The sequence below is a fragment of the Pseudocercospora fijiensis genome, assembly GCF_000340215.1.
Source record: "Pseudocercospora fijiensis CIRAD86 unplaced genomic scaffold MYCFIscaffold_10, whole genome shotgun sequence".
Classification (NCBI taxonomy): Eukaryota; Fungi; Ascomycota; class Dothideomycetes; order Mycosphaerellales; family Mycosphaerellaceae; genus Pseudocercospora; species Pseudocercospora fijiensis.
This window is the reverse complement of record NW_006921541.1, coordinates 2,079,812-2,107,340: the sequence shown is the minus strand read 5'-3', so window position 1 is coordinate 2,107,340 and position 27,529 is coordinate 2,079,812. Positions and strand designations below refer to the sequence as shown.

The following is a 27,529-nucleotide window of genomic DNA, read 5'->3' as shown; positions in this document are numbered from 1 at the left end:
ACTAGCTTCGAGCGGTCTAGTATGTCCTACGTTAACCCCCCCTCTAGTATATCTTCGTAGAGGGCGATATATAAGTTAGTAATATTAACCTGTTTATTATTGTCGGCAATGCCTTAGTCCTTCCGCTTTGCCTAGCGATTAAAGTTGTCGTAGCAGATCTACTAGATATACAACTTAGCCTATTCTAAGATCTTTAGCCGCTAAGTGTTAGCATTCTTCTTAATTAAGGCTTATATAGTCTTATACGTAGGAAGCAGACCTATACTATAGAGGGTGTCGATAAGAGGTGCCGGAAGATTGCTAATATATACTAATAGAAGGCTAAGCGACTTTAGCATCTAGGAGGCCCGCTTTAGTGCTATTAAATATACTACTATATACGTAATCGTATAGATACGCTTCTACATTATGTTCCGCTTGTCCTCGAACGATACTACTCGCTATATAGTATCCTTACGGGTATTTAGCAGTATAAAATCCTCGAGAAGGCGGTACTAATTTAGGGCGATATTATAGATTATATCGTATATCTTAGATAGGCGACGTAGTGCGGCAAGACTGTCTTCTAGCTTGTAGGCATTAAAGAACTTCTTGCTAATTAAGTTCTTAACCTTAGCACGTAACTAAATAGTACTAATAAGGTGCTTATTCGGCAACATATCTTAAATAGCCTATATACGCTTACGGTAGGTCTTTGTACCTGCCTTACCGAACTATATAAACATTATCTTCTCTATTAGCAATCTAAGCTGCGCGAGTTGCTATATAGTAATAGTATACTTCTGCTTTAGCGTGCGACGTAGACTACGAAGGCTAGCAGAATCGAGTACGCCCTCTTCCTTATCGTTTATCTTATCGAGGCCGCGCTTACTAGGCTACTATCTAGGCTAATCGTTATCGTCGTCGTTAGAGGCATTACTAGTACGACTCTCGATCTCTAACTCGCCCTCGCTCTACGAGTCTTTATCTATATTAGTATCCTCGTCTTTAGTTAGACTATTATTAACTAGCTAAGCGTATGTAATGTTAAGATTAGCATTTCTTAGGCAGCGAGCAGACCGCTTAGGCTAATAGATAGGTTAGCGGACAGGCTAGCGTCGAGCAGCTAAGCGATCTTTATCGCCTAGTATATACTTAGAGTTGTAATAGTCGCTATAATACTAGCGCTAGCGGCGGCGATCTTAATCGACTATATAGATTAGTAAGTCGGACGTCTGTTCTAGTAGATCTAGATCCTCTAGTATAGCTATGTCCTCGTTTTTGTCTTTCTATATTCTCGTTTTTAAGTATAACTATATCCTCGTTTTTATCTTTATTATATTCTAGTCGAGTCGGCAAGGCGGTATTGTCTTCGCTACGCCGATCGAGTTTAGATATAGCTAGAACATTAGAGAGATAAGAAGAAGAAGTATACTAAGCGCCTCTGCCCTAAGCGCCTCTACCTAGACGACGATCGAGCTCCGAAGTATCGGATTAATTAGTTAAGTTAGAGTCGCTTGTGTTAGCGATACTATATAGGTCGTATAGGTCGTATAGGTCGTATAGGTGTTAGTTAGTAGTAGTTAGTAGTAGTTAGTATTATTTAGTATTTAGAGTACCGACTCGAATTGCTAGCTTAAGTCGCGTCTACTACTTAGCTATATCTTAGTAACGATAGTCCGTAGAGATATACCGGTTATAGTAAAGTTATTCGGAAATACTAGGTATACGAGCTCGTATAGGTCTTAAGTAGGTTAGTAATAATCTATTTTAAACCTTCTAAGTCGCTAGTAACTAGCGTCGGCAAAGTAACGAGAACTTAGTACTACTATACTAGGCGTAGTTATATCTAGTAAGGAAGTCGATTAGAAGTACCTTCCGAAGGGCCTCGAGTTAGTTTAGTTAAAAATAAAGGAAGGTATTACTACCGCTATTTCCGATATAGACGAGAACTCGATAGCGAGAAGTCGCGCGTAGGTATATATAGCGAAGAAGTTAGTCGAATAGCCCTAATTAAGGACCTCTAGGTGTTAACTTAGTATATAGCGATATGTTAAGAATTAGTATATTTAGATAGGCGGAAAGCTATAGAAGTAGGCTTAGCTAAATTAGTATAACTTAGCGCGTATACGTCGTATATACGAGATTTTTAGATTGTTAGACTTATAATTAGTAGGGCTACAACCTCCTTGTATTAGATTTGCTAGTTGTCGTTAGTATAGCGAGATCGTATTTTAATAGCAGAATCTACGATAAAAATTAGCGGTTTAGCTTTAGGCCTTTAGGCAAAGGATTAGGTAGAGTAGTGTGTGATTGGTTGTTCGGAAAGACGGAAGCTAGCCCTAATTTATTTAAATCTATCACGTGCAATCTGACCAATTCACCACCGCGGAACGTAATCCTTAATGCACAAAGGCCTGAACGGAGGTAGTAATGCCAGAGCTCTTCTACAACTTCTTTTACCTGTATCATCACGATCCTGGACAGGATAATCGAGACTGACAGCGAACATGTCCGGCAAAGATTTTCCAGACAAGGCAAAGGCCAAAGCTGAAGAGGGCAAGGACAGCTTGGTGAAGCAGCTGGCCGAAGATGGAGTGTAAGCGACCAGCTGAAGCGATTCTAAAAACATACTTGCTAACACCGCGCAGTGAGAATCCAGCAGGTCTCTCCATGTTTGCTTTCGGCGGTCTCTTCCTCGCTGCCATTCCACTCACGTCCTGGATCGCTCAACCCAATGGCCTTGTCGAGAAGGCCGTGAATGGAGTCGTGAGCAGTGTGGCTTTCCTGGGCTCTGCAGGCTCGACAGGTTCAGTCGCGCAGACTGGCAAGATCGCGGCTCTCGCAGCTCTTTATACCACAGTCACATATGCCTTGTCCGGAGCAGGCAGCGCAGCTGGTGTCGCTGCAAGCGCCAAGGAGGGCAGAGACAACAACCACCCACGTGCGCAAGTCAAGAACCTGAGGGGTCTACCGCTACGTCTCCACTCCGCGCATTATCATTTGATGGAAATGTTTCCAGGCTGGGCTATCTCAGCTGCCTTAACTCAGGCCGTTGCTCCAGGTGATCAAGCTTTGATCAATCTGCTTGGTCTCCATGTGATTTCCAAGTGCTTTGTGTAAGCCAACCCTAAGACTACTGCTTCCAGTCTGTTGCTAATGCATGCAAAGTCACTATCCAGCTTACGTCTTCAACATCGGCGCCCCCCGGACACTCGCCCATGTCGTTGCAACATCCAGCGTTATCAACGTGGCCTTGATGCTCGCCAAGCGCCCATTGCTTGGTTAGGCAGCATGAAGCAAACCCACGTTACAAGGACAAGAGGCTCCACAGTGCCGAAAAAAAGACTATATGGCGTCGAATAATTGATCGCGATTGGAAACGAAGGACGCACAAATGATACCAGAAGCATGCGAACATGTCCCAACTTGATATTTTTTGTCCATGCATATGTACAAAAATCTTGCCAATACTTCAATGGCATTTTCCACTTCAAACCCTCTTTTCCCATCCAGAGCCCTAGTTGCCGGACCACCAAACATAATCATTCGTCTCTTCAGGCGTATCATAAACCAAAGCCGAACTGCTATTAAGCGGTCGTAGCGGCCAAACATTCTTCGTCCCAACCCAAGCCTTCGTCTCCCCAAACGTCGCCTGAGCACCCTCACCAATATACACACCGAAACCAGTACTGCAAGACTTAGCCGGATAGATTCGCGCGCTCAGGCAGAAACGCTCATTGATATAGATCTCCGCGATGGATCCATCGATGAAGACATTCATGTGAATGGCTTCCTGCGTGCCGTTGACGGTGTAAGGGTAGAAGTACCCGGTGATGGTAGCGTTATTGAAGCCCAAAATTTTGCTGCTGTGGAGACGCTCGACGAGGATGGTGTGGTTGGAGGGTTCGTAGATGATGTTGGTGTATTCCTCGCCGTCGGGGGATGCGGCGATTGTGATGCCGACGGCGCCGGTGGAGTTTGTGATTTCTGTGCTCAGCTCCATGTGCGAGGAGGCTTGTTTTTGGAGGATGGTGGATTTTGTGTATGTTGCTCCAGCATAGCTCTTGCGATGAGCGCCTTGACGGAGTCCTTCGACTACGTCGGGAAGAGGTCGAACACCGAGTGTGCGTGCGACGCAGTCTTCGGCAATGCTGTTCTTGGCTGAGGTGAGTTCGCTGGTGACTTGGACGTTCTCGACTTCGTGGACGAAAAGTTCTCTTGGGAGGGAAAGGGCGCCTTGGAAACCTTGTTGTGGAACGCTGAAGAGTCCGTCATTTGCGACGTAATCTTCCTTCAGCCATGCGTACTGAACACGCCGGTTATGCTTGGTGTCGTTGAAGCTGGAGAGAGCGTAGCCAACACCCCAGTCTACAGCGCCACCTGAGATAGGTGTGAACTCGGCACTTCCATTCTGGCGACGGCTGATCTTGCCTTCGTTCCAAAGAGCCCATTGAGCAGATTGGTGGAAGGAGACATTACCACCTTCAGAACCCATGTTGACGTACCAGTGGTCCTTGCCCTTGCTGTCCTTGAGTGAGAAGAAACCTGATACCTCAAAGTTAAAGCCATATGTACCAGTAGAGAGCACAGGGCCAACGGAGGTGTTCTTTACTGGCTCCCATAGGGCGCCAAGGAAGGTCCAGCTAGTGAGATCCTTTGCAGGAGCACTCCAGAGTGGCATTCTTGGGCCGACACCCTTGATACCAGATCCGAAGACAGCGTAGTAGTGTGGCTCAGACGCACCTAGTACGACATCGAGCGCTGGAATTGGCTCGAAGAAGGGGTCACGGAATCCAGTCACGTTCCAGTACATCGGCGATGTCCCGGTCGTGGTGCTGATGATGGGATTGTTCTCGTATTGTTGCCAGGTCTTGCCACCATCGTGGCTGATGGCAAGAGATTGGCTCTCAGTGTGTGGCTCGTAGTGGATCTTCCAGTTGGTTGGCAAGTAGCTCACTGATGTGTAGAAAGCGAGAAGCGTGCCATCCTGTTCGCCCTTGAGATTGACTGGCTGAGCAGTGCCAGAGAAAATTCCAAGACCATCGTAGGCCTGTGGAAAGCTGCCATTGCCGCTTGGGCCGAGAGTTCTAGCTTCATCGTTCTGCCACCCACCTCGATCGGTCCATGTTATGAGGTTCTTGCTCACAGCTGTACCCCAAGAAATGTTGCCCCAATTGAAGTGATTTGGGTGCCATTGGTACGAAAGATGATATTCATCCCTTATCGGATCATACATGGCTCCGCATGGATCGTTCATCCAGCCTGCTGGGGCGATGAAGTGACTTCGTGGTCTCCATCTGTTGAAAAGTGAGTTGTTTCCTCCAGCGCTGACTTGATCCGCAGATAATTCCGAGCATTGTCCTCCATTCTGGCCTGGTCTACCAGGTCCGTAGTGTGGAGGGCCATAGTGAGGCGCTTGATTTTGTCCTTGGTAGCCCCATTGAGCACTTCCAAAAGGAACAGCGGCAAGCAATGCTGCTGCGGAGGATATCGAACGCATGGTGAGTGATGGAACAGGGAGTGCTAGGAAATAATGGGATGTACTTCACCTTCGGGGATATTTGTACATGTGCACGGTGTCCGCCAATGCGGCTCCAAGACGATAGCAGGCATCATGGATGCCACGAGGTCCTCAATGCCACTAGCAGCAGACCAGAATTCCGAGAAGATCAGGTAACCTCTGCAGCACTAGCAAACCCCGGTACCCACCGCCCCAATCGCGGAGGACATGTCGGGCCGACTAGGGTTCGAATCTTTCGATCAGCCACAAGAGGCGAAGAAAGCTAACGTTAACGGTCTGGGCTTTCGTAGGCGATGATTGTAAATGGGATGGTCGCTTTCTTGGAGTCGTTCTTCTCGGAGCACTACCTTAGTGTCGGTCTTTGCAGGCGGAGAAACTCAATTCTTATGGCATAGCTTGGCAAATCTATTAAGCCACACAGAGTCGCAATGCAGTATGCTCCATCCAAGCATTCGGTCCTATGCTGCATCAGGTCCCGTGGGGTCCTGGAAGGACTCTGGAGATCCATACCGCCCGTCGGGAGGGAAGAGGCTTGAGAATGCAGAATCCATGTCAGTTCCGCCATTATTCAATGCATTTGATATGTCAGTGGTCGAGAGAAGGAATGTCTTGCCGACCAGCAGACATTAGCAACACCATCATGTGCACGCGAACTGTAAGCTCGGTCCAAGCAGTTGCACGAGCATCAGAGCCACCAAGTTCGTATCAAATCTGGTTTATACGGCTCGCGGGGATTGTATCACTTGCCAATACTCAATTCTTCGTCAAGTCGTTCATAGCCGTGTAGCATTTCGTCTCATAAATCAAAACTGACCATCTTCAGGAACAATGAATGCAGGCTGATGCTGCATCAAGCCCTATAATGACTTCTCATATGAATTCCCAGTCGCGGCTCCTCTTATGTGGCTTGTCCATTTACTTTACTCTGCCAGAGTCCGGCAATTGTTTGTTGCGTCCTACGCTGCTGCTCATCAATTTGCTCCTGCGTCTGGCCTTTGGCATGGCTTCGCGGATCAAAGGCTATCGCGGATGGCTGAGAAGCATCTGCCATGTCCACGTCCTCATCTTTAGGTTTGACGCGCTCTGGGTTCGTGGCTAATGCGCCGTCCATCATGGCCATGCCGCCTGCTCGCAATTGGTTGATGGCACGTACAGTGTCGATAGCTTTGTGTAATGTCCTTCTCGCGTTGAAATTTTTCTTGACTGTTGGCAACAGGTCCTCCTCGCCGCGACCACTTTCTGGCCCTGCTATCCATTCATGCGAAAGCGCTTCATGTGCTGTCATGCGCTTCGTGGGGTCGATTGTAAGACATCTCTTGATAAACTGCCGAGCAGTCAGGCTGACGCCGCGCCAGTATTCAAGAGGTGTAAAGCTATAGTCTGCAACCAAGATCGCCTGCATCTCTTCTAGATTGCTGTCGCGATCGAATGGAGTATATCCGCAAAGCAAGAAGTATGTAATGACACCAATGGCCCATACATCGACTGGCTTGCCATGACCACTCTTCTTAAAGATCTCAGGCGCCATGTATCCCGGGGTACCACAAGTCGTAGTCAAGACATGGAATTGCTCCTCGTCCATGATGCGAGAAAGACCAAAGTCTGCAATGAGCAAATCGGCGTTATCTTCTGGGGTTCTGAAAAGCAGGTTCTCGGGCTTCAAATCGCGATGTACAATTCCATGATCGTGAAGATATGCGACGGCGGACAAGGTGGCTCGAATAAGGTCTGCGGCGTCGGATTCATAGTAAGATCCTTTTCGGCATATGCGATCAAACAGTTCGCCGCCTAGAGCCAGATCTGTGACGAGATATACTGAACACCAGGTCAGCGCAGCTCGAACTTCTGCGAGTGTAGATTTCGCATACAATTATTCATCGTTTCAAAGTAGTCAACCAATGTCAGGATGTTCTGGTGTCCCATTGAAACTCTCTTCAGGACGGCAATCTCATTTCGAACCATATGTTCCCGCCCAGCCATGAGTCGCTTGTTGATAACCTTGGCGGCATAGTAGCGACCAGTGTCAATATGCACACATTCTTTCACCACGCTGTACGAGCCAGCTCCTAGTGTTTTGCCAGTCTTGTACCGGCAAGGCTGGACTTGTGCTTGCGGCGCGGCCATGATGCACTAGAAGAGAGGAGCGGATCGGAAAGCAGCGTCGGGCTATGAGCGCACCAAGCTTGAGCAGGATGCGAATGGTAGTCTGTGGAATGACTTGAAGCGAAGGTGCCTGGTCAGCGCAGAGTCGGATAGTCTGTTGATTGTGTCAGGCTCGAGGGTCGAGCTGTTGGAGCGCGGCTGACAGGTGGGCCTGGCCTGGGCGTCTGAAGACCCCACAGTTCCCAACGCCTGGGCCAGCCGCCAGCTGCAAAACACATTCCAGCCTGCTCGTCCCACAAGATTTCAGGACGATTTCATTGATCAGTCTAGTGATCATTCGTATGGAAGGGACGATCTCAAGACGATGATGACCATGATTCTGTGAAAGTCCGGAGCAAAGTCCGGGAGATGAAATCCATGGGCCGATAGAGTCAGATCCTTCTGGAAGAGGCTCCGTTATTGCCGCGAGACGGTAGATCAATGCAAGGCTCAAGTCCTTCTTTGAAGATGAAGAAATGCTTGGGCATGGCAGCGAATCACTCGGACTTGACAGAGCTGATCAAGCCGCTCTCCAGCAGCATGACATCCTTCTTTTTTGCAGACTCTTGTTCGACGTGACGTTTGAACCCACAGCCCGTTCCAACAATCGAAGCAGCCATCCCTTGCATAACGCCACGTACCGAACACTGAGCTCTGGCAGTATAATCACTACTGAGCAGGGCGTAGCGCTCGTTATGCCCGAATGAACATGAAGGAATATGCAATGCTCTGCTGTAGTCAAATGGATGGGTTCAGACCTGGGAAAAGCCGAGGGCATTCCTCTGACCAAAATCGGCATCTTGGTCATATCTGAACCCACTCCGTACATATAGACTAGTTAGAAGCGTTTCTTTGCCCTCCCTTGCAATGTGCCTCCTTATACGTTGCGATCCACGTTGATCATCACCAATGAGGAGTCGTAAGACCCGTATAGGTGTATTGTTAGTAGAAATCAAAATGCTAGGTACCTAAGGCCCAAATCTTAGCATTACAGCACCAACACTGCGTAAGGCCAATGTATATAGTTTAGCTTGATATCGAGAAGAATACGTAGTTATAATACACGACCGGCGGTTCGTAAACGGTAAATCCTTTAGCTTGCGTAGCAATTAAACAGCACATTTTCTAATAAGACTAGACCTAGTACTAAATAACCGCACGTGCGGCTGCTTATCTTAGAGTTATCTAAGACTAGACCTAGCACTGAATTACCGCACGTGCGGCTGCTTATCTTAGAGTTATCTAAGACTAGACCTAGCACTAAATTACCGCACGTACGGCTGCTTATCTTAGAGTTATCTAAGACTAGACCTATTTAAAATGTGCTCCTAGGCGGCTAGCGCGTGCCTAGAGGAGTGCGAGCGAAGCTTTCGCCTTATATATACTAAGCTAATTCGGTTCTTTAGACCTCGAAGCTAGACCTCGAAGCTATTACTATTATTATACGATTTAGTTCTATTAGAATAGTTTATTAGGAATAAGTATTTTTAGATTTTTGTATTACTATTTTTCTTTTCTGGTATTTTAGATACTACTTTTTTATTTTTAACTTTATATATATTACTTACTTTTATTCAAGTTTTCTCTAATTTTTTATATCTATTACTACTTTTTATATTATTAAAAAAACTATTTTTAATTTTTTTCTTTAATGTTTTATAGTTTTTCTATTTAGTATCTTACTTGTTTTACTTACCTATTTTATATTTTCTTATTTATTTTTATTATATGTTTTCTTTTTTCTAATACGTCTAAGTCCTCTTATTTATATCCTTATTTATTACTTGTTTTCTATCTTACTACTTAGTTTAGTACTAGCTTATTATTTAGTCTATTAATTAGCTTATTATTTAGTTTATTATTTACTTTGTTCTCTAGTTTTTTATTTAATCTATTATTTGCTTTATTATTTAGTTTCTTCTCTAGTTTATTATTTACCTTCTTTTTAACTTTATTATAAGTTATTTATTTACTAGAATATAATTTATTTTATTAATTGTTTAACTAATTGTTTAACTAATTGCTTTACTAATTGTTTAATTAATTATTTAATTAATTGCCTTACTAATTGTTCTACTATTGTTTTATTCATTGTTTTATTAATTGTTTTGTTAATTGTTTTGTTAATTGTTTTGTTAATTGTTTTGTTAATTGTTTTGTTAATTGTTTTGTTAATTGTTTTGTTAATTGTTTTATTTATCGTTTTATTAATTGGTTTATTAATTGTTTTGTTAATTGTTTTGTTAATTGTTTTATTAATTGTTTTGTTAATTGTTCTATTAATTGTTTTATTAGTTGTTTTGTTAGTTGTTTTATTAGTTGTACTTGTTTTATTAGTTGTTTTGTTTGTTGTTTTGTTAATTGTTTTACTAACCAGGATAGTACCCGTACGTAAGTACTTCTGCTCCTTCTACTTACGTAGTAATAGCGGTAGCGCCCGCGAGTTTTTAAATTTTATATATACCTAGTATAGCGGAGCCGCGAATTTTAGGGTTCCTCGCTCTTATTCTCGCTTTCGTTCCTTTAATATTTTTCGGTAATTTTATAAATTTAAATCGTATGTTTTCTATAATTAAAATTAATTTTTCTATAGGTTCTTTTATTAAAAGTTGTTTTATAAATTCTTTTATTAATGTTTTAGTTAATTTTCTTATTAATTTTCTTATTAATTGTTTGTATATTTTATTATATATTTTACTATATATTTGAAGTATTAGAAGGAAGGCAAAAGGCTTTACTAGCGGTTGTTCGGGAAGTCGGCGGTTGTTCGGGAATTCGGCGCTTGTTCGGGAAGTCGGCGCTTGTTCGGAGATACCGGCGCTAGCTCCGAAAGTCTCCACTTGTAGAAATTAACCAATCAGGTATACAGGATTCTGAAATCCGGGGTCGGCTTGGCGTCACGTGTGGCTGAGTGTACATTTGGCAACGTAGAGTAGTACCCTCCTTGCTATTATAAGGCGAGCTTCGCTCGCAAAAAATGTGCTATAGATCGCTACGTAAGCAATCTAAGAATCACGAAGCGGCCGCTTATAGGTTATAACTACGTGTTAATCTCGTAGTATAAGGCTAAACTGCATTCGGATACTATATACTATCTATACTAAAGGTCGGCTTTATAGTCTCGGCCGTAGTCCTTTAACATTGCTTGCGTATATCCGGACTTTTAGCGGCCTGTAAGACCGCTTGCCTTAATATTACTTATTATACTATAGCCTTATTAATCTCGTAATCTTTCTTATATTAATATATCGTATTAGAGCCTCCGGCGGCTCTCCGAGGGCTACTACGTAGAGCTTAGCGCCCTTCGGGCGAAGTAGCGCTATTTAAAGTGTTTATTGCTAGCGGCAGTTGTTTAGAGCGTACGTACGAGCGACCCCTAGTAGTATATACGGATTGTTAATCTCCTATTATCGTAGTCGGGCTTTACGACGCTTATTCCGCTCGCGAATAATACGCGTATTATTGTCTTCTTCTTTTTCTTCCTCTAGCTAAGGCTGCTATATAGACTCTTAAAGAGCTATTATAAGAGTCCGATTATTCTCTTCGCATTTAAGTCGCTCTCGCTCTATATACCGAGCCTCCTTATCCTAGAACTACTATAGCTTAAGCTATAGCTTAGACTATGCAATAGCTACTACTATATCGTCGTCGTTATTATAAATGCTAAAGTCCTGCTCTTCTTTACCCTACGTCTACGAAACAATAGTTAAGCGACCTAGAGTAGGAGGTCGAATAGAGCCTCGAGTATTAGAAGTAGGGACCTTATAGTCTATGCTTCTAAGGTGCTACGTCTAACGACGCTCGTAGTCTACTAATTGTATCTTCTACATTTTAGTTTAACGGGTACTAAAGCGGTTATAATTAAAGAGTGTCTTAATTATAAGATAGTCCGAATGCTTAATACGAGAGTATATAATATAAGTTAAGCCTATAGTAAAGTCCTTCTTAGCGAGATCTAGGACAATACGGTCTAGAGTAAGACCCTAAGCTTTATAGATAGTAATCGTATAGGCAATAGTAACTAGAAACATCTCCCGCGTATAGGTATAAGCACTACGCTTAAAGCCGCGGTAAGATAAGAAGATTAGTACGATCTTCCGCTGTCTTCCTCTAGCGACTAAAAGACTAGAAGTAGGATTGTATGCCGACTTAGCTTCCGTATATAATAGCCTACTGCCTATTAGACGATAGTCGTACTTGTCGAAAGCAATAAGTAGGTAGAGAGGAAGATCCGTAGCTAGGTCTATATTAGGAGACTAGATAACGTCGATAAGCGTGCTAATCGTACTATTATTAAGACTACGCTCGGTCTAGATGTTCTCTATTAGCATTAGGCGACAACTAAAGGAAATAGGCAGTATAGCGTACAGATTGCTACCTTCTTCGAAGGTAGCCTTCTTAGCTCCCTTTCTAGTATAGGTAGCTTTTAATAGCTTAACTACTTTACTAGTCTCTCGTATACGGATATAATTATAGAGGTTAATAGGCTTCTTCTTTAAAAAGATGCGCAAGGCATCTATAAACTTAGCCTACTTAGCTAAATTAAGTTAGTTGCGTACGCGAGTAAGAAGGAACCGCTAATCGTCCTTACTAATATAGTTATTACGTATATTCTTAAGCGCGAGCTTAAATGCTAGTAACTTGCGGTCGGTCCTATCCTAGCGCTAAATAGTCTTTAACTTAATCGTATACTTCAACTCTAGGTATATAGCGCGACTATATCGTTCTTCGTTATTATCGACTTTGCTACTAAAGAGCGGCTTGCCGCCGACAGGAAGCAGCTAGTAGAAGTCTCTAAACACGATAATACTAAAGCCTCCGTACTACTCGTCCTTCTTTGCTAAGATCTAACGTAGGCGGCGGTCTAAGTAACCTAGTATCTTAAGATTAACTATAGACTTCTCGTTAATAATAATATACTTAATACGACGGAAGACATACTATAGCTATACTAGCTTCTTCGTCGTTAAATTAGTAAACCTAGTCTATACTAGCAGAGCTAAGAGAGAGTATAGTATCTTCCCTTCGATGCCGTTTGCGGCAATTCTAGTAGGCGCAGATCGCAGGACTAGACTACCGCTAGGTTGAGTACTATTATGCTACTTCTAATTGCGCTATAGATAAGCCGAGAGAATAGAGATTATATAAGACTTTCTAGTGCTAGGTCTGCTATTAACATTAATTCGCAGTAGCTTCGGTCTTATACTATGCAAGACCTGCTAATAGTGCTTAATAACTGTATCGTATAGAATCTTCTGTTCTGTATTTAATAATAAATACTAGCCTTGCGACTAAGACTAGACTATTAAATCTATAGGCTATTAATCTTTCTGCTTCTTCTACTAGTCTCGCTATAGCTTATATATATCTGACTAAGGGAACTTGTTTATATACGTAGTCTAATCGTACGTGCGATTAATGTCTCGTATACTAAGAGCATTAGGATTATCTATACGTATACCGCGGACGTTGTTATCGCGCGATAGCTCGGTAAAGTAGACCTTATTACCCTCGTCTACCTTATTAGAATCTTCCTATATATCTTCCGGGGACTTAGTAATAGTATAATAGTTATCTAGATACGTATACGATAGCTAGTAGTACGTATAGGCCTTAGCGAATAATAGATATAATAGGTCGGTATTAAGTGCGCTAGGAAAGCGGTATAGTAGAGTCGGATAAGTCGTAAACGGATAATAGTTAATAATCTTAATATAGCACTACTCCTCGTACTTGTCTTTAGGCTTATAGCGAGGGAACTAGTTAATAACCCGGTCTGCGGTATTGTCTTAGCGAGGCTAAATCTTCTTTAAGTTGCTAAAGTTATAGTTAATTAAGAACTAATAATATATAATATCTTAAAGAGGATAAGGCTTAGCCTTATCCTTATTATTATTAGAGCCGTCTTTAGCCTAAGTTAATGCTGCTATAGGGGTAGTCTGCATCCGCTCTATGTATTTCTATAAGAAGGATTTGCCCTTCTTAACATCGCCGCCTAGCGCGATTTTAACGGTACTAGTTTAGTCTTTATATAGATAGTAGTCGATACTAATAACGCTTCGAGAACCGACCTATAGAGGGATACGATTAATTAAGTAGCAAGCCTCTTACGTAGACATATCTCTCTTACTAATAAGCTTGTTGTAAAAGCGCTAGACTAGAGATAACAATACATTCTATACTTTAGGACGCATAGTACTAAGAAGGTGCTTTATTAGATCCTATAGAGACTATATAGGCACTTCCGCCTTTAATATATACTTAAGCAAGTATTGCACTACTTGTTTAATCGTAGTATAGGGAGTAAGGTCGCAGTTCGTACGCTAAGTATAGAGAACAACTCGGTAATAATGATTTAGCTGAGGGTCGTTATACTCTAGAGCGAACCTAAGATAGTTAGGATTGCGATTATAGTTAAGAGTAGCCTTCTCGCGCTCCTCGTAAGGGTACCTAAAGCGATACTCCTTTAGCGTATTAATAGGCGCGCCCTTCTTGCGACGCATATAATAGTCGTTGTATTTGTAGTACATTACTCGGTTAAGGATATTAGACAACTGTAACTGCGTATTATTAAGGTCGGCGGCATTAAGCTAGATACCGCTGTTCTTATTAATAGGTGCTTTCTCGCGGGTAGGATCTAGGTTTATAGCGGTAATATATCGTATCTAGAAGTTAGAGAAGTACTTACGACCCTCTTACTTAGTAAGGTCTTGCTTCGGAATACCTTTAGACTATAGAAAGCTATATATATAAGTACTAATACGACCTTGCTATTTAAACCGGTACTAGAAGTCCTTTACGTTAAACTTAGGCATAAGGACAGTCTTTATAAAGATCTTTATATGCCGCGCAAAGTAGGTATCGACAATGTATAGATAATCGCGTAAGTTGCGACGAGTAATACGGATCTTCGTATCCGTATCTCCTATAGCCTACTCGTTATATTAAGGTAGCAATCGCATTAAGGTCGGCTAGTATAGATTAGTAGCACTTAACGTAAAGAATAGGTCGGTGTAAGAAGGGTTATATTAGTAGGTAGATAGGGTAGTAGTAGGTATAAGTAGTATTCGATAAGGAACTAGGAGGAGAGGGAGGAAGGTAGGCAAGTTAGCCTATTGCTAAGTACTAAGCCCTGCCTAAGGCACTAAGACCCTAGCTTTACTCGGCCTAATTATATACCGATTACGTATAGCCTCTTTAGCCCTAATATACGCTTCCTTTCTAAAGGCCGCGCCCTCGTAGCCTATCTATATTCTAATCTCGACCTCTATTACTACTAACTTAGCAGGTCTAATAAGCCGCTTAGTCCGCGCTAAATTGAATATACAACTACCTAATTATATAACTATGTTAAACCTCACTTCTAATACAATGTCTAACTCTAACTGCGCTATCCTTGCATATAATAAAGTAATATATAACTACGAGAATTAAGGACTATCGACTAATTATAATACGAGCGCGTCTTCCCTACTATAATAGGTAGACGTACGAGGTATTATAGCACTGCCTCCGCTCTAAGTAATGTCGTTCCGAGTTCTTTGCGTCTACTCTAAAAGACCTAGCTATGTCCGCTTCCGAGGGTTGTTCTTGTTATTACGAGGGCTATTATTGTTTCGTAGTTTCGCTAGCCCTAATTAGTTAGGTTTAGTAGCCTTCAATTGTTAATCTTATTTTATCTTTTTAGAAAAAACATAGCTCGTCTAGTTTCTATAAGTAAAGGCTATTATAAGTATAGTAGTTAAGGTTCGCCTCGCTTAAAGGGTTAGAAAGATCGAGGAGTAACCTATTGTTCGCAAAATCGACCCCGGCTAGCTTAGCTCTATAGTTTTTGCCCTTAGTTAGTTAGTCTATTAGTCTACTTAATCCTTTAAGCGGCTTAAAGTTTTGACTTAGCCTTAAAGTTTTAATTAAACCTTTAACGTAGCTATTCCTTTAACTTAACCGGTATAGTACGCTCCGGCTCGTAGTATAGGTAAGGTTATACCTATAGGCGTAGCGACAATAGCAAGTAATGTTAATAATAGCGGCGCTAGTCGTCTTAGCGCTAACTTTACCTCGCTTCTAATCTTTTCCTTTAACTAATAATATACTCCGTAATACTATTACTAATATAGCCGCGCCGGCCGCGCCGTCGTTATTATTATTATTACTATCCGCGCGCGACATCCCCGCCGACCGCCTAGGCCTCGAGATCTCGATAGAACAAAGGGGCGCTAAGAGAAGGGTCTTATAGGGTACGCTAATAAAGAGGTGGTTCCCTAAAAGAGCAGCGAATAGTTAACGCGTTATAGCGCGCCTAGTATAGTCTTATTGTCCTAGTTTGCCGGCCTCTAATTAGTTAGCTAATAGCACCCTAGGGGCAGTATTGTCCTAGGCCTTAATAGTAATATTATAAGCTTTTAGCCTTCTTCTTATTCTTTACGCTAGTCCAATACTTATCTAATAACTCGGTTATATCCTTAAAGGAATCTTTAGCCTCCTACGAGTCCTATTTAGGTAAATAGCCTTACTATCTTAGGAGGTACTCCTTCTTGCCTTATCTAGTCCGATGCTTTAGGACACGTTCTATAGACTATAGCTCTTTACCGTTAGCTAGTATCTCTTTATGTTTAGTAGGGGCTTCTTTATTAGAGTCTCCGCGGTAGTAGTATAGTTTAAGGAGAGAGATATAGAAGGTGTTATAGATAGTGTAGTGTAGTAGGAGCTATAACTAATAGGCCTAGCTATTGCCCTTCGGTTCTCGGATGCGGAATAGGCTAATAAACCGTAGCGCTAGTTTAGGGCGTGTTTTGCTATTAGGTAATAGGTATTTGCGGATGCGGAGGTTCTTTATACTAAGTATAACCATGTCGCCTTGCTTAAAGGTTATCGGTGTATAGTGTTTGTTACAATAGGCCTTCTAATAGGCCTAGGCCTTTGCTAGTTTGTTAGCTATCTTAGCGTAAATCTCTCGCATCTTTTAAACCCTCTTAATAGCTACTAGTATCTTAGGGGTTAGTACTTAACGCGCTTCCCTTTCCTTACGCTCGGCCTCGAGCGAGGTAAACGGATCCTATAGTAAGGCAGCGTTTTAGCCTATTATAGCTATATATAGTAAAACCCCAGTTAATAAATGTACGCTGTTGTTATATATAAATTCGGCCGGTTACAGGAGGTCGACCTATCTATTAGAGTCCTTATTAATATAGCTTCGTAAGTATTGCTACAGCGCAGCATTCTGCCTTTCGGTCTAACTATCTATTTGCGGATAGAATGCTGTAGACAGGCGATGCTTAAGTCTTAGCTATAGGCAAATCTTACTCTAATAGTAAGATATAAATATCGAGCCTCGATCGGAGACTATCCCCTTAGGGGTCCCCTAATAGCTATAGAAGATGTTGTTCTATAGCGACTTAGCTAGGTTAATAGCCGTCTAATCCTTTCGGGCAGGAATATAACGAGCACCCTTAGTAAACCAGTCTACGACAACTAGGATAGCGTTATATATATCCTTGCTATCCCTACGCTTAGTAGGCGGGAGGTCTATAATAAAATCTATTGTAAGCTTAGTAAATAGCTTCTTTAGAATAGGGAGTAAAGACAACTCGCTAAATAGTAAGTGCTTTAGTGCTTTAACTCGTTAATATACGGTATACGTATTTACGTAGTCCTTTATATCCCGCTTACTATTTAGCTAGTAGTATATGCGCGATAGTAACTCGTACGACCTCTCTATACTATAGTAACCGGCAAGCTTACTATTATAGTATCGCTTAAGAAGCTCTTGTCGGATCGAATGCTTAGTAGGGATATAGAGCCTGCCCTTATAGCGCAAACAGCTATTAGCATCGATCGACTAATTCTTGCTAGATCTAGTCTTACGGCTACTTCTAAGCTAATCTATATAAGTAGTAGCAAAAGCGTCCCTTTGCTAAGCACGTAATAGCTTATCTATAAACGCTCGTCTATCCCCTTCTATAAGTTCGCTTAATAGTACCCTCGCTGTCTTGCGTAGTACGTACTATATGCATCTAGTAGCACTAGCAGCCGGATTAACTATATTAGTGCTTTAATCGCTGTTACTATATATAGCGATATCGACTAGGGAGTTATTATAACTTCTCCTATCTATATCCTTAGCCCTTGCCTTAATACGCACTATTAATATAGTAAGAGTATTAATATGCTTTAAGCCGTCGCGGAGTCCGGTAAGCCGCTTATCCTACGCTTGCTTATTAATAATATAGGCTATAGCAATCTTATACTATAGGGTTAGAAACAATGAATTAATAGATTGCTAAGTTCCGATATCGTAATTAGGTCGCCTCGATAGGCTATTAGTAGGGTTACTTACGCCTAGCCGATATAATATATTAAAATCAAACCCGGCGAGGTAGACGGCCTATCTAGCCTATCGACCTATAACCCTAGTAACCTTCGTAATCCTACGTAGGTTGTTATAGTCCGTATAGACCTAAATAGTATACTATGCACTATTAAGATAGTAGCGCTAGTGCTTAAAGGCTTCTACGATTGCTAGGAGCTCTTACTCGTAGATCTCGTATCGACGTTCTATATCGATTATCTTCCGTAAAAAGAAGGCGATTAGGTACTAGTAATTATTATTAGCCTATTATAATATAATAGCTAATATAGCGAACTGTAAAGCGTTAGTCTTAATACGGATCTGTTTGCTTGTGTTAGGGCTAAAGAGGCTATACGTGATTAGCATGTAACTAGGCTAAGTGAAGCTAGGGCCTTAGTGCCTTAGGTAGGGCTTGGCGCTTAGTAATAGGCTAACTTGCCTGCCTTCCTCCCTCTCCTCCTAGCTCCTTATCGAATACTACTCGTACCTACTACTACCCTATCTACCTGCTAATATACCCTTCTTATATAGTATTCGATCTACCCTTTAAGGGCAGTAGCTAGATAGTCCTTATTTTAAGCTTTTAGCGGTATAGCTACGAACAAGACTAATCTAACTATATTACGCCCGAAGAACGGGACCTATATATACTATTCTATCGAAGCAACCGTACTAATTATTAAGCAAGGCCTTCTATACGGCCTATTATACTAAGTTAATCGTACTAGACTAATATCTACTAATTCCGCTATATCCGCATCTTAGGGGCTAACAATATATTATTAGTATTACCCCTTATTATAATAGCCGGCTCGTTACGAAACAATAACCGTGCTGCCGCTAGCAGCGCTAGTAACGACAATGCTAGTAGCACAGTACCTACTAAAGTGCCTACTAAAGCACCTACTAAAGTGCCTCCTACTAAAGAGCCTACTACTAGGCCTGCCGAAGAACCTATAATTCTAGGTAACGACCTAGAGTTGCCTGTTAACGACATTCTTAGTAATATTGTTAACCGTCGATATAGCTAACTAGCCTTTGGCCCTTAACTATTAGGGAGACTTTAAGAAGCTACTCAAAACAGGCTTACTGCCCTACGTTAAGAACAATAGCTAAAGAATAATCTCCTCGAGCTCCGTCGCCTTTAGGAGGCCCCGATAGCAAAACTAACAGCGGGACCTTCTTTACTACCTATCTAAAAGAAGGATGCTAAACTTAAGGACTATACCGTATTTAACGGCTCTAGTCAAAAGCAGTATAACGACTACATTCGTAACTATAAACTCAACTAGCGCAATGCACTAAGAGCGCTACTAGACGACTATTCCTTAGTCGTATACGCTATATAGTACATCAATAGCGACCTAAAGCGTATATAGGATAACTATTTCGACTCCCTCGACGACTAGACCGCTATTTAGTAGCAGACCTATAAAACTATTATACTAGATACCCTTAGAAACCCTATACTAAGGCAACAACATACTTAGGACCTGTGTCTTCGAGCTAAATAGAAGACTAATTAATCGGCTCGCTTATTTAAAGCCTATTTAAAAACCCTTAAAGACGACCTTCCGCCTAAGACTAATTCTATATAGATCTCGGAAATACGCCCTAAGCTTAGGTAGGAGCTTATTCTCGAATTAGACCGCCGTCGCGTATTCGAATAGGCTAATCTAATACGTATTCAATTCATAGTTAAAGTAGAAACAGCTAAACGAGCTGTTTAGCTTTAGCAACGACTAGAATTAAGGATCCGACTAGCTAGTACTAACCGTAGCAACCGTAGTAGCCGCGGAGGAAATCAAGGTTCCTACTAAGACAATAGTGCTAACAATAGGAATAGTAACAACGACCGTAGAAGAGGCCGTAGCCGGCGGCTATATAGAGGAGGCCGCGATAGGGGCCGTAGAAGGGGCTCGTATCCCTATAGTACTAATCGCTTAACTAACAATAGCAGTAACAGCGGCTATAGTAACCCCCTAACTAGATTAAAGTGCTTTAATTGTAATAGCACTAGCTATCTGCTAGGCTAATGCGACAAACCTAAGGACTAGGCCCGAATTAACCGTGCTTCCGCCGAGTATAGGAAACATCTTTCAGCCGCTAATGCTACTCTAGTCGGCTCTTTTAATTAGTCGAAAAAAGAGTAAGCGCCGTACTAACTGTTAGCCTTGTGCGGCGTAAGACTATCGACATTATACTAGCTATAATACGATCCTGCCTTATATAGGATACGAAGGGCACTAACTATTAAACTAAGGTTATACTAGATCTAGGAAATTCAGTTAGTACCCTTATTAGCTATCGCCTAGCTAAGCAATTAGACCTCCGACAACTGCCGAGGACTAACCTACTAACCCTTGCTTAGTTTAATAACGCTCGGCACTTAACCTATAGGGCCTACTATATTCCTATAGCTCTAAAGGACGACCTCGGAAATAAGCGCCTACTAGACTTTACTGCCTACGTAGTAGATATAGACAGCCTCCTATCCGATATTATTATTAGTAACCCTGTTCTTAAGTACTACGCTATAGCTATAGACCTAGGCCTCTAGAAGTAGCGATTTAGAATCGCTAGGAAAGAGGACATTAAATATATTAATATTAGCGAGTGCCCTAACGATATTAGGGTCCTGTTTATTAGCAACCTAATACTAGCCTCCGCCTTAGCTAATCCGACTGCCGATCTGCTCGGTAGTAATAACGATAAACCTATGCCCCCTAATAATCCTAATTAGCTTGCTCGTATACTAGAACCTATCCGAGAGACCTATATCGATATATTCAAACACTACTTAGCATCGACATTGCCTATATTCAAAGAGACGGATTATAAGATTAACATTATAGAGGGCAAGGAGGTTCCTTTTAGTCCCCTCTATAACCTTAGTAAACGAGAGCTTGCTATATTGCGTAAATACTTAGAAGAAAACCTAGCTAATAGCCGGATACGGTATAGTAATAGCCCTGCTAGTGCCCCTATCCTGTTCGTACTAAAGAAGGATAGTAGCTTGCGCCTCTATATCGATTATCGTAGGCTTAATACTGTTACTATTAAAGATCGCTGTCTACTTCCTCTTATTAATAAGATCCTCGATCGCCTTTCTAGTGCCTACTACTATACTATATTAGATATTAAGGACGCCTATTACCGCATTCGTATTCGTAAGGGCGATAAATAGAAGATAGCCTTTCGTACTCGCTATAGCTATTTCGAGTACTTAGTTATACTATTTAGGCTAGCTAATGCCCCTACTATATCCTAGTCCTACATTAATCGGGCCCTATTAGGCCTATTAGATTACCTCTGTATAGTTTACCTAGATAATATCCTAGTTTATATATACTTACCTAATATTGCGGAATATTAGGCCGCTATACGTAAGGTACTCGACCGCCTATAGGCCTATAGCTTGTATTGCAAGCCTTCTAAATATACCTTTGCTACTAAAGAGATGTTATTCCTCGGCTTCCTCGTATTAACTAAGGGTGTTAAGGCTAATCCTAATCGGATTAAAACTATTACTAAATAGCCTATTCCTACGTTAATTAAGGAGCTATAGTCGTTCCTCGGCTTCGCTAACTTCTACCGTCGGTTTATTAAGGGCTATTTACGGCATATAATGCCCCTAACTAAGCTTACTAAAACTAAGGCCAACCTAACTAGAGAGTTCAGATAGACTAATAGAGTATAAGCCGCTTTTAACGGCCTAAAGCAACGCTTTACTAATATCCCCTTATTGCACTATTTTGTACTAAGCAAGTAGATCCGTATTAAGACTAACGCTTTACAGTTCGCTATATCGGCTATTATGTTATAGCAATTAGATAAGGACTATTACTAGCACCTAATTGCCTTCTTTTTACGAAAGATAATCGATATAGAGCGTCGCTACGAGACCTACGAGTAAGAGCTCCTAGCTATTGTCGAGGCCTTTAAGTATTAGAGGCACTATCTCGATAGTGTATAGTATACTATTTAGGTCTATATAGACTATAACAACCTCCGTAGTATTACTAAGGTTACTAGGGTTATAGGTCGATAGGCTAGATAGGCCGTCTACCTCGCTAGGTTTGATTTTAATATATTATATCGGCTAGGCGTAAGCAACCCTACTAATAGCCTATCGAGGCGACCTAATTACGATAGCGAGACCTAATACATTAATTCTTTGTTTCTAACCCTGTAGTATAAGATTGCTATAGCCCGTATTGTTAATAAGTAAGCGTAGGATAAGCGGACTTCCGGACCCCGCGGCAGCAACAAATACTATAGCGGAGTTGCCGTTCTTCTAGTACGCGTTAGAAAGGACGTAGATCGCTCGAGCTATAATAACTCGATTAAAGACATTGCTATCTATAGTAATAGCCTATATAGCGATAGCACTATAGAAGAGGTTATAGTAGTTCCGGCTGCTAGTGCTATTAGATGTATATAATACGTACCTCGTTCGATAGCGAGGGTACTATTAAATAACCTTATAAATAGGGATAGTTAATCGTTTATAGATAAGCTGTTGCGTGCTTAGTAGAGGGACGCCTTTGCTGTCGAGCGCATTAATAAGCTTATAAGTAGGCGGGCGACTCGATCTAGTAAGAGTAATAGTTAGTCGATCGACGACAAGGGTTACTTAAGGTTTAAGGGCAGATACTATGTCCCCGCTAAACAATCGATTAGATAAGAGCTTTTAAAGAGGCACTATAATAGTAAGCTCGCTAGTTACTATAGTATAGAGAGGTCGTACGAGCTACTATCGCGTATATACTATTAGCTAAATAGTAAGCGGTATATAAAGGAGTATATATAGACCTATGCAGTATGCTAGCGAGTTAAAGTACTAAAGCACTTACTATTTAGCGAGTTGTCTTTACTTCCTATTCCTAGGAAGCTATTTGCTAAGCTTATAATAGACTTTATTATAGGCCTTCTGCCTGCTAAGCGTAGGGATAGTAAGGATATGTATAATGCTATCCTTATTATAGTAGATCGATTTACTAAAGGCGCTCGATATATCCCGGCGCATAAGGATTAGACTGCTATTAATATAGTAGAGGCGCTATAGACTAATATCTTCTGCACCTATTAGGGAACCCCTAAGGGGATCGTGTCCGATTATAGATCGATACTAATATCTTACTATTAGAGCGAGATTTGCTTATAGCTAAGACTAAAGCATCAGCTATCGACAGCCTTCTATCTACAGACTAACGGTTAAACAGAGAGGTAGAATGCTACCCTATAGCAGTACCTACGTAGCTATATTAATAAGAACCCCGAGGATTGGGTTAACCTCCTACAGCCTATAGAATTCGTATACAATAACAGCGTGTACTTATCTACTAAAGTTTCACTATATATAGCTATAATAGGCTAAAACGCTGCCCTACTACAAGATCTATTTACCTCGCTCGAGGCCGAGCGTAAGGAAAGGGAAGCGCGTTAAGTACTAGAAACACTAGCGGCGATAGAACGTGTCTAGAAGATACGAGAAATCTACGCTAAGATACTTAGAGTGTGTGTCTAGGTGTTAGGGTCTATTACGTGCCTAATGCCTAAGGCTACAACTGCCGCACTTCTTCTTCCGACTTTCTCGTAGATAGTCTCTCTCGAATACATTAGTTACATTAAGTGGTTATGAGCCCCCTGCGTTTCTAACGCATTCTACACGTTTTCTAATAGTTAATCCGACTACTGCGTAGACAGCGCTTGTTACTAAAAATTGCGCCGATACTAATTACGTCGCCGCCGCCGCTCTTAAGTGTTCTAGTAGGTGCTAGACTCGAGTCGGCTACTGTTAGTGTTGGCTGTCCGCTATACCGGTTTCTAACATTAGTGTTAGCTGTCTGCTATACTAGAATACAGGCGCGCCTATCGGCCGCCCCTTTCTATATTATCGCCGTCGCTGTCCGCAATAGCTCCCCCTACAACCTCTAGCGCTTATATAAGCAACATTCCTAAGCTAAAGAATAAGGAGAATTACCTATTATAGTCGTACGCCGCTAAAGGCGCCCTTAAAGGTATGTCGGTCTAGCGCTATATATAAGGCACCCGCTAGCGACCCCTTTCTAAGGCCTCTAGTAAGTCTTCTAAAGAGTTTGAAGACCGCTAAGATAAATGGGACTCTAAAGATCAAACAGCGCGTACCTAGATCTTTGCTAATTGTATTAGTAATATTTAATAATTACTGCTTAGTCTATCTATATCCTAGGAAGTGTAGGACTTCCTTAAGAAGAAATACACTAGTAAAGGTAGGTCTACTAAATTTATACTCTACTAGGAATATATCACCCTTCGGTATAATAGCAAGGACATTAAGAAGTTCTGCAATAAATATAAGAAGAGACTCGGTGCCTTAAAGGACACTAAATTGGCTATTAGCTAATATTAGGCTGTCTACATATTTATTATACAAATTGCACCGTTCTATAAGGCTTTCGTATAGATGCGCCGAGAGCAAATGCGAGCCTTAGAGTATACTATTAACGATAGCACCCTTAACAATATTATTAGCGCGTTGCTTAATAAGAATATAGCTTAGTTAAACTAGGCCTAATACAATAGTTTCTTCGGCCTCTAGCGCTAGCAACTACAAGGCAATAGCAATAGCAATAGTCGAGGTAACTCGAACCGTAGCGGTCGTAGTAGCCGCGGAAATAGCAACAATAGTCGTAGTCGTAGTAGAAACAACCAGAATGGTTATTAGTCTAACCGTAAGAAGTGCGCCTATTGTTAAGAGTTATACCCTTCTAACCGCTGCTATACTAAGTACCCTTACCTAAAGGAGGAAGACCGTCTTCGTCGCGAGAAGCAGAAGGCTAAGAAGAAGCAACAATAGGCGTTAACTGCTTAATAGTAGCCGCTATCTAGTTAGAATAGTGCTTAGGGGCTGTATGCGGCTAATGCTACCCCGGGGGTGTTATTAGGCCCAAACGACAATTACGCCTTCACTACAAACACTATAGTCACTATTAGCGACTAGGTTTCTACGGCTCTTACTGCTAGCACTCGTACTACTAATTGGGTTGTCGACTTAGGTACTAGTATATATATAGTTAACGACCCTTTATTACTTATTAAATATAAAGGCTGTTACATTCCTGTCTAGTTTAGTAGCAACACGAAGCACGCGACGATAGTCGGAATAGCTTAGACTAAGGTAGTTAATAAGCGTAGTGTAAGCAGCATAAAGTTGTCTAATACACTATATATGCTAGGTCTAGCAGCTAACCTCCTATCTACTAAGAAGCTTGCCGACAAGGGTTGTTTCTACCGTAACAACAAGCGTGTGCTATTTACGATAGTAGAGGGCAATAAGGTTACTATCGCTTAGACATACCGTAAGAATAGTCTCCCCTACCTCTATATACTAACCTCTAGTTTAGATAGTGAGGTAGTTGCCCTTTTGTTAAAGAAGGGGGTGCCTATAGGCACTATAGATAAATAGCATCTGCGATATAGCTATATTTGTTGCCGCAAGCTACTAAGAATGGAATCTGAGGGTCAAATTGTTATTACTAGTGCTAAGAAGGACTTCCGCAACTGCATTGCCTGTCGTATAGCTATATTATATAAGGAATATAATCGGCTGCTACGCGTACGACTATCTACGATCTATTACATTGTCTGTATAGATGTAGTTACTATTACCAACCCTAGTCTATTATAGGAGCGCTATTTTACACTGTTTATATGCGCTAAGTTAGGCTATCGATACGAATATACTAGCACGCTTAAGTTAGGGGCTATAGTAGCTATTAAGGACTATCGTATATATATCCGTATATAGACTAGCTATTCGATCCCAATCTACCGCCTCGATAGAGGGGGTAAATACGGCGGAAATCAGCTATTAAGCTAGGCTCGTAATTAGGGCATTATACTGTAGGTTACAGCTCCTTATTCTTCTACTTAGAATAGCCTTACTAAGGTTAGCAATTACATCGTATATACGACTGCGAGAAAGATAATACTGCACGCTAACCTTCCGAAGTCTCTATAGCTATATACTATTGCCTCCGCTATATAGGTCCTTAATATTACGCTAACCGCTAACGGAGGAAGCCTATATACTATTATAGCTAAGGAGCTCAATTAGTTACGAATACAGCTACGCCTATAGCACCTTCGAGCTTATAGCTGTACTGCAGTTGCCTACGATTACAGTATAACTCGCGGAAAGAAGATAGACAGTAGAGGCCTAGTTAGTAAGCTAGTTGGCTATGCTAAGGGCTCTATAGACTCTAGAAAATATATAGTTTACCTGCCTAATTAACACAAAGTAATCGCTTCTAAGGACGTCTAGTTTGTTAAGTTAGGGGGTAACCTCCTACTTCTAGATAGTATAAAGCTATACACTAACACTAACGACTTATCTAAGAACGAGTTTGTTACCCTTAAGTCTATTATACCGGCTTTATTTAATTCTATAAGCAACGAGGCTCCGTCGCCTGCCGAGGCTGCTAGTATAGTCTAGCGGCTTCTAGCTTAGCAAGAAGAATAGCCTATATAAGGACCTGTATAGGAAATGGCCGATAAGGTCGCTAATCCGTTGCTAATCGATAACGACCTTCTAGACGTTCAACCAGTTTAACTACTAGCTTCAAGTAATAAAGATAGCTTTTAGTTAGCCGAGGAAGAACTAGCGTACGATCCTTACGCTAAGAAGGGCGAGCTAGGCTAGTTGCCTAAGTTTGAGCGACCTACTAAGGCTATTAGTAATCGTTCTACGCGCAAGATACGGAGCAACAAGTCGGCTCGTAACCTGTTACGTAGCTATCTAGCTAATTGTAGTATTAAGCGGTTAACTCGACGTATAATAGCTAATATGCCGATAGCCTATATTAAGGGTTTTATAGCTTCCTATTACATTGCTAAACAGTCTAATAAGCCTAAAGAGACTATTCCTATTCCGAAGAGCTATAAGAAGGCGACTTAGTCGCTATACTAGCTATAATAGAAGGAGGCCTATAAGGCTAAATACAAGTTACTAATCGACAACTATATATAGGTACATATATCTCGGTTAGAGGTACTAGAAGGTCGCAAGGTTATTCGTAGCCGATAGGTGTTTACTATCAAGCGTAACGCTAATAGCAAGGTAAGCCGGTTTAAGGCTCGTTAGGTCGTCCGTAGCTTTATATAGGTTGAAGGATAGGATTATAACGAGACCTATGCGGCTATTACTAAGCCTTGCACGCTTAGAGCCCTATTTAGTCTAATTGCTTATTACGACCTAGAGGCTAAGCAATACGATATTCTAATAGCCTTCCTTAATGCCCTAATTAGGGATAAGCACAAGATCTACGTTAAACAGCTATACGGCTTTAAAGAGCGTAGTAGCAAGGGCATAGTTTGTCTATTACTAAAGGCACTATATAGTCTAAAGCAGTTACTAATGCTATAGTACGAAGAGCTTCGAAAGTACCTAAAGAGCCTAGACTTTATACTAATAATAGCTAATGTGTATATATTTAAACACGTTGTTAGCGGCTCTATTATTGTTATCTATGTCGACGATATAATTATTATCG

General features: G+C 41.5%; 3 protein-coding genes across 3 annotated transcripts; 1 reads left to right on the top strand and 2 right to left on the bottom strand.

Moving 5' to 3' along the window:
* Positions 1 to 2,634: 2,634 nt before the first annotated feature.
* On the top strand, positions 2,635 to 3,247 carry MYCFIDRAFT_122238 (uncharacterized protein; the record flags this gene model as incomplete). The annotated part of the gene is made up of 2 exons (XM_007933461.1): positions 2,635 to 3,098; positions 3,151 to 3,247. Coding segments are annotated over 2 exons (561 nt in total), but the record flags the coding sequence as incomplete, so codon positions are not given.
* A 131-nt stretch (positions 3,248 to 3,378) lies between these two features.
* MYCFIDRAFT_212588 (glycoside hydrolase family 32 protein) lies at positions 3,379 to 5,499 on the bottom strand. The gene has a single exon (XM_007933460.1). It carries the CDS (start codon positions 5,480 to 5,482, stop codon positions 3,500 to 3,502), a length of 1,983 nt encoding a protein of 660 aa, XP_007931651.1. The 5' UTR covers positions 5,483 to 5,499; the 3' UTR covers positions 3,379 to 3,499.
* Positions 5,500 to 6,401: 902 nt separating this feature from the next.
* On the bottom strand, positions 6,402 to 7,627 carry Cmk1 (calcium/calmodulin dependent protein kinase CMK1; the record flags this gene model as incomplete). The annotated part of the gene is made up of 2 exons (XM_007933029.1): positions 6,402 to 7,318; positions 7,372 to 7,627. The coding sequence occupies 2 exons, from the start codon at positions 7,625 to 7,627 to the stop codon at positions 6,402 to 6,404; spliced, it is 1,173 nt and encodes a 390-aa protein (XP_007931220.1).
* Between the last annotated feature and the right edge of the window lie 19,902 nt (positions 7,628 to 27,529).

What these genes read in the sequence shown, in the direction of transcription:
- MYCFIDRAFT_212588 (XM_007933460.1), bottom strand. Translation starts at nt 5,482, where the DNA reads ATGCGTTCGATATCCTCCGCAGCAGCATTGCTTGCCGCTGTTCCTTTT.